Raw genomic sequence first — 7,500 nt, forward strand, 5'->3', positions numbered from 1 at the left:
GAAGGAAGGAAGGAAGGAAGGAAGGAAGGAAGGAAAGAAGGAAGGAAGGAAGGAAGGAAGGAAGGAAGGAAGGAAGGAAGGAAGGAAGGAAGGAAGGAAGGAAGGAAGGAAGGAGGAAGGAAAGAAGGAGGAAGGAAGGAGGAAGGAAAGGAAGGAAGGAGGGAGGGAAGGAAGGAAGGAGGAAGGAAGGAAAGAAGGAAGGAGGGAGGGAAGAAGGAAGGAGGAAGCAAGTAAGCATCAACTGAGCTCTGTGCTAGACCCTGTGCAGATATGATATAGATATGATCTCCTTTGATCCTCAATAAACCTGGGAGGTGGGGGTGTTATCAACCCCATTTATAGTTGAAGAAACTGAGGCCGAGGGAGGTAAAGTGACTTGTCTGGAGTCCCATAGCTGGCATCCAAGTGTCTAAGGCTGGATTGGAATTCAAGTATTCCTAATTCCAGACCCAGCATTCTGCACTCTGGCGCCCCTAACTGCCTGATGAAGGAAAAGACCCTGACCCAGCTGCCCATCCTAGGCTGTCCAGCATCTTAGATGTAAACCCTGACACACAGCCTTTCATCTGTCTATTACACTAGGCAGGCCCTATGGCCCAGAGAATAGATCACGGAAGGAGAGACCAAGAGGGGTTCACTGGCTGGGCCCAGCTGGTGAATGAGGGTGGATGGGGCAGCAGACAGCTCCATGCCTAGAGTGGGCTGCAGAGGATGAAGCCAGGCAGAGAGCAGCATATGGTGTCCACTCAGTGGAAGGTGGGCTCCAAGGCTGCTGCTCAACGCTGGTGCCAGGGAGCATAGCTAGGATGCCCGTGGTTATTCACGTTCCTTCTCTGTCTGCCCGTGTCCTTCCCACCTTGTCCTCAGAAACATGCATGCACGATTCTTCAGATTTTGTGATTCTGCTCCTGGGCTGTGCATTTGGACATGACAGGAGGAGGGCAGCTGGGGATGGCGAGGGGCATGGCTAGCCCAGCTGCATCTTAAAGAAAGTGGGAGGTCCCCAAATGCTTGCGTGTCTAACTTCATGCATAGTGGGGAGGACAGTTTTCCATCAGGAATTCCTTAATGCCCAGATTAGTCTCTGTCCAAGCTCACAAGAGCTTTCTCTCCCTCTTTTTCAGGAATCAGCAATGCCGAAGCTCGACAACCAGGGAAAGCCCCAAACTTCAGTGTCAACTGGACGGTCGGGGACCCCAACCTGGAGATCATTAATGCCACCACTGGGAAGGATGAGATGGGCCGCGCATCTCGCCTCTGCAAACAAGCGCTTTACAGTCGCTGGCTGCGCATCCATGCCAAGGTACATCCAACCTACCTCATGCCCTGAATAGACTCCTTCTGGGCAGAGGTCTGGTGGTGCTTGGTCTGTGCTACTGCTCTGAGGTCCCAGCCCCCACCCCCACAGCTGCCACATCTAGTGTTTAATGACATTTAGATTCAAAACTGTCTCGTGAATGCTGAGCAAGCATGACCACCTCCTAGATAAAGGGAGTTGAGAATGAAACAGAAGCAGGGATGCATCCTGACACCTGCTACAATAGCAGGCCCATTTTAAGCCCAGAATGGCAACATAGAGATGCCCATGCTCTCCTTAATTCCCTTTTGTCTTAGACAAAAGTTCTGAGTTACGTACCAGTCACTCTGAGCCCCATCAGAAAGATTCCTGTAGAGCCAGCAAAGGTCCTGGACATCTCCCTTCTCAGCCATGCTGGCTCAGAATGTCTTCTGCCCATTCTCAGGGGCACCTTCCTTTTGGGCAGATTCCTTAGGAAGGTCCCTGTTTCTCACACCGACTTTCATTGATTCAAGGAGGCGTACAGGCCCTGTTCACACTCAGTTCCTTGTTTGATTCCATCAAAAAGTGCTCATGGCTAACATCACTTTTAAGTGGGCGGGGTAATCATAGGAGCCCCGTCCTTACAGGTAGAATCCAGGGACATCACTTTCCAAGGATGCTTCCCCCCTCCTCTCTTCAGTCCTCAGTCGTGACTGACAGTAGTTCCTTCCCTCCTAGCTCTCCTCCAACATGCGCACCAAGATCGGCAAGCCCCACCTGTACCATGAGTGCAAGCAAGGCGCCATGGAATACCAGTCTGCCAAAGAATCACTCTTCAGGGCCTTCCTTAAAGCGGGCCTTGGAGCCTGGGTGGAAAAGCCCATCGAGCAGGACCAGTTCTCTCTCAACTGTACACCCTGACTCGGGGTACGGGAGGTCTTTCTGGATGGCACCTGGACACCCTGTCGTCACCTGGCACCTCTGCCACAATGAGCCCTCCTGCGCGTGTGCACACCCTCCCACAGTTCACACACACACACAACTGTGTACACAAACAAGCTTTCACACCTGCACACACACACACACACACACATGCACATGTGTGCATGCAGACACCCTTTTTAGGATTAACCAGCAACTGCTTTCAGTACCTTTTCATGTTTTGGAAATCTCATTGTTGGTTGTTTAATTTTATTTTTGAAAACTCCAGTGTAATTATCTAGCAAATCAATGTGTCTTATAGCAGCTACAGTGTAGACTGGGTCTAATTTTTACATCTCCACTTGAGTCAGACCCCAGCCCCTGGCATTCCCCTTCTCCCACATAAGGCAATACAGGCAGGTGCACTATGATGTACATACTTACATTGGGGTTTTCACAGCATTTTTAGGATGTGATTTGAATTTTTCTAGAACTCAGCTACAAAATCCATTTCTGCTCCTTTGTAAACTTCCTGTGAGTGAGAGGGGATGTGCATGATGAGGCAATGAAGCCAAAAGGAAAGTCTGCTTGTTCCTACCTCCTGGTCCTTTAAAAAAAAACCAGCTGCTGAGAAACAGTTGTCGATGTGTGTATTTATTAGTCTGTGACCCAGTTCCAAGTACTTGACCTTACCTCCCATTTCCACGTGGTGTAAAGTCTTTTTTTTTTAAGCCATTATCAACTGGAAACCAAGTAGAGGTCATTTGTAAGTTCCACAATTAGGTCTGTATAACATAGAAGTTGCCTCTTAGTAGCTGATTTCTCCCCTGTCCCCCCCATAGTTATATATATACACATACACAAATACACACATACATACATGCACACACGCACACACACATATACATACCCAGGAATTCAGAGTACAATCACAGCTTTAGCATTACTAGTGCACCTTTAAGAACCAGCGTGATTAGTCAGGAAAGTTTGAATGCCAGCACAATGTTTGAACGCCAACCCCGCTGCCTCTCTTCCTTCCTAAGTAATTGGGAGGGCCCTTTGGAAAGATGTGATTTGTGAACCTTCATTCCAGGATTTTTCCCTGATCTATTCATGTTCATCATTAATTTGACCCCTGAGTCACATGGGAGTGGGGGGTCCCGTGGACTTGAATCTGCCAACTTAGTAGCCAGCTGGTAGAGATTTGGGGACTGGCTGGGTGACCAAAAGCTCCCTATGTTTGCTTACAGTGCTGTTGCAAGATGGCCTTAGGTTTCTTTCTAGGCTTTCCTACCCATGACTGCACACAGAACCAGTGCAAGACTGATCCATGTGGAGGAAGAGGGATCAAAGGTTGCTTATGCCCATCAGACCTTTGGGTAGAAACAGAATGGCCTGGTTTGAGTCAGAGGTTCCTTCCATGTCTTCTCCCATGGCTCCATTGCCAAGCATGGCTTTCCTGGCCATTTGGTAGGAGGCACCTCTTCCCTAAGTGGCAGTCTCAGAGGAGAGGGATGGTTTAATTTGCCTAATGGAGCAGCAGCATCCCATGGAAGCAGGACAGTGCTAAGGAAGGGTGACCATTGCCACTGCCCAAACTCGTTGACTGTTCAACCTGGGGAGCAGCAACTACCTCAGCCTGGACCACTCCCTTTGGATCAACCCACACTCGGTCAGAAATGAGAAGAAGGTGAGGAAGCAGCCTCTCCCGGGGTGAATTACAGAAACGAGGCTGGGACGATTAGCGTTCAGCTTCAGGTCCTTGCAAAAGAAAGGAAATTAGATTTCCAAATGGGAGAAAAAGGAGCTTTGGCAACTGTGAACGTTCTTGTTAAAGGGCCCTTAATAGATGGGACATTAAGAATGAGAATAAGGATTTTTGGGAAAAAAAGAGACTGCATCCACTCAAACAGATGGGAAATAGCTAACCCAGAAATCCAGGTTTTGTGTGAGAGGAAAGAGCAGAAATCTGCTTTGTGTTTATAAGGGATTTTTTTTCCCTTAAGGGAGGAATGGTCACTTCTATAATTTTCTCAAATTATTTTTTAAGAATTTATTTTTTAAAAAGTCTCTTTCAGAATCTGAGTACTTAGGAATAGGGACTTTTAAAGTCCTTGACATGGTGAAAAGAATGGGAGCGATTTTGCACAAAAGTCTTGAACGGTTCACGTTCAAGGATAAGTGACCAGGCGAGGGATGGCATCTTCAGGGGGTCTATTCATTGTCATCGCGTCTGATCAGTTTTCTGACCAGTAACTTTGGTCAGCAAGAAGGCATCTGTGTATGTGGAAGTGGAAGAGGAAAAGGAGGAGGGGGAGGAGGGGGAGGGGGAGGTAAGGGCGCCCAGGATTGTCTGGAGTTCCTTCTGCCCCCAGAAAGATTTGCTGTGGTCTGGGAAAAGACTGGCTCTGCATTCCTTGGCGTTCTCCCCAGCATCTTTGCTCATGTGCCATGTTCTCCAAACTTGGGACCTCCCCCCTTTTGCTGCCATCTCTTCCACGTCCCTAATGGGTTAATATGGCAGCAGTCATGGAAAGCCTTTAATTGCTTTAATGTTGAACAATCAAAGATGAAAGTGTGGGGCTCCCCTGGTCTTGCCAGGTCAGGCTGGCCCTGTGAGGATCACTCATGCCTTGGCTGTTAGAGAAAAGCTGTGATGGGTGGTGGCAGCTCCCAGGCTGGCCTCATACTTTCCTTCTTCCCTAATCCCCCCTACTTCTTTTCATTCTAATGAGTGAATATGAATGTTTGCCTCAGGATCATCACAAAATTGAAAGAAAATGAATTAAGCAGATGTAAATACTTGAAAAATATAGCAAGGTTTTCTTCAATTTTCTTCTAGCTTTATCAAAGACATGTTTAACAAATTGAAATGATTCAGCCTGGAAGGCTCTGAGACAATATTGTGGAGGGGGTGGGTCGGGTCACTTGGACATGGGCCTCCGAAGACCCGAGCTAGTTGCCTTGTCACCACGCTCAGGAGTAGCAAAGGACTCCACGTGAAGCTGTCCTGCCCTTTGCCCCTGAAGCACACGTTTTCTGGCTGAGAAGACAGCACCCCCTCCTGCAAGCATTGGTCACTGCCTAGTAGGGCTCACGAACGAGGACAGCTGGGTGGTGCTGCCAGGGGGTGGGGGGTACCACCAACTGTTGTCCTAGGGGATAATTTCCATCTCTCATATTTGGAGAAACCAGAACATGTCAAGGATGAATACAACACCCATCCTCATATCTAGTGTTAGAACTCACCACTCTCTGTACTAGGTGACTGCTTAATTGCTGGAGGCCAGCCCTCCAAGGCTGTGCCCTGAAGGAGACCTGGCACTGACTGTGGGGAGGAGCAGAGCATGCCCCTGCCAGTCCCACAAGAGCCTGTGCCAGAGAAGAAGCTGGGCACCTTCAGAGGTGAAGAAGCTGGGCACCTTCCAGAGGTGAAGAAGCTGGGCACCTTTTAGAGGTGAAGAAGCTGTGCACCTTCAGAGGTGAAGAAGCTGGGCACCTTTTAGAGGTGAAGAAGCTGTGCACCTTCAGAGGTGAAGAAGCTGGGCACCTTTTAGAGGTGAAGATTCTGGGCACCTTCCAGAGATGAAGACGCTGGGCACCTGAATGGCATTTGCACATTGACAGAGGCTCGACTCACGTTCACCATGACCAAGAAGGGACCTCTTATTCATAAGAGACTCAAATCTTGAAGAATCTCCTTCACGCCTGCCAGGCAATCAAATGAAGCTCCTTTTGATTGTTTTGTTAAAACAGGTGAAAGGGTTTGGGCTTTTTTCCTACCTAGAAGCTAACAGGCGTCCGAATGGTGTCACTACCTTGGATGGAGGTGACCTCTTGCACTGAAGAATACCTTGTATGTTGTTGCATTTTTATTGTTGTCGATAGAGAAGATGTTGTATTTTTTCTAAGGGGGTGGGGAGAGCTTGTAATTCAAATCATGCTATTTTTAAGAAATTGTCTATTGAAACGCTGCTCTAGAAACATAGGCAAGTGAGTCTTCCCACTCTGGTCCCGGCTGGGTGATAACAGTTCCACTTCCCTGCTTCTCCTCCATCCCGTTGCTGTGTCCCAGCGCACTATGGCCGTGTCCTCCAAGTGAGGACAGAACTCTCCAAGCTTTGCCTCCCCCTCACTGGGAATCTTTGGTTCTCAGGATGAAGGAGGCTGATCTCACAGGTGCTGTCCTCTAGAAATCCAGGTTTTGGGAGCTTTGCTTATGAGGCTTCCCTCATAAGGAAGGAATCCCCTCCTACATGTGGGGTGCCCTGCATGACTCAGAACCTGGGTTGATCCCCACAGGGGTAAGCACTGCCTTGTGGGATTCCCATGGCCCTTTGAGGGTTACGATGAATGCTAGGGTGAAAAAGGTAACAGCTTTCAAGTCTGTGGGAATGGGAGGGGGCAAGGACTCCTGATCTCATGCCAGAACAAGAAGGTGTCTTTGCCTGCAGCCTCCTGGGCTACCTGGACGTGATCTGAAATCTCCCTTTATCAAGGGAACACGGTAGCCCAGGCCATAGGAAATCTGAGTTGTTCACCCAAAGATTCAAATAATTTAAGAAAAAGAGGTCTCAAATGACTTCAAGTGGCAAATGGGGCAAGGTAGACTTGTGCCTCCCAACACCATGGTAATCTGCTGTGGCTGATTACCATGATTTCATGTCTCTTTAATGATCTGGGTTCTGTAGTAACTGTCCTTGTCCCCAGAGGAGGTCTCCCTGGAAAATGGGAGAGAACGGAGAAGGACACCCGCCCCCGGTTCTGCGAGGGAGCTTCCCCCACCATCACCCTTTGGTCACCTATAGATTGATTGATGTGGCTCCAGGGGTCTGGTCACCTGAAGGAATGGATGGCTGAGTCCTATACCTTCCTGGCCCCTTAGAGCTTCAGCTGGGACCCTGCCAGAGGAGGAGGCAGTGGGTGTCCTTTTGATGTGGGAACTTTGTGCTATGCTGGAAAATCTCCCACCCCACCCTGGCCCCCAGTTTGGTGCCCACAGAGCTAATCCCCAGGTGATGCTGTCATTCTTGACAGAGTGTCTCTCTTGGGTCTCCCCAGTGCTCATGTCCTATTATTCAGGGTTGGCCCTCAAAGTGACCCATAGCTGCCCCAACAAGCATTTGGAAAGTATTCTGCCTTTCTATCCCCATACAGCAGGTGTTTAATAAATACTTGTATTGAATTGGTTTGGTTAGAATTTCGCCTTAGAGGTAGGTGGTCTGGCATTGGAGATGGTGCTTCAAGAATGCCAGGTGGGCTGCAGGGCAATGAAGGGCATCGTTTAATCTCTGCCTCAC

The 7,500-nt window shown here is 48.9% G+C and overlaps 1 protein-coding gene across 1 annotated transcript in view; it reads left to right on the top strand.

Annotated features, from left to right (window-relative positions):
• Window positions 1-3,121, top strand: part of ADARB1 (adenosine deaminase RNA specific B1) — a 66,138-nt gene extending 63,017 nt beyond the window's left edge. Inside the window, exons 8-9 of the mRNA XM_069100301.1 lie at window positions 1,125-1,303; window positions 2,018-3,121. Coding sequence (XP_068956402.1) covers window positions 1,125-1,303; window positions 2,018-2,200 — 362 coding nt within the window. The 3' untranslated portion in view covers window positions 2,201-3,121. The remainder of the gene's footprint in view (window positions 1-1,124; window positions 1,304-2,017) is intronic.
• Window positions 3,122-7,500: the final 4,379 nt, after the last annotated feature.

The sequence above is a fragment of the Petaurus breviceps genome, unplaced genomic scaffold, assembly GCF_028583685.1.
Source record: "Petaurus breviceps papuanus isolate PSGF00001 unplaced genomic scaffold, PetGlider_PUasm1.0 387, whole genome shotgun sequence".
NCBI classification, from domain to species: domain Eukaryota; kingdom Metazoa; phylum Chordata; class Mammalia; order Diprotodontia; family Petauridae; genus Petaurus; species Petaurus breviceps.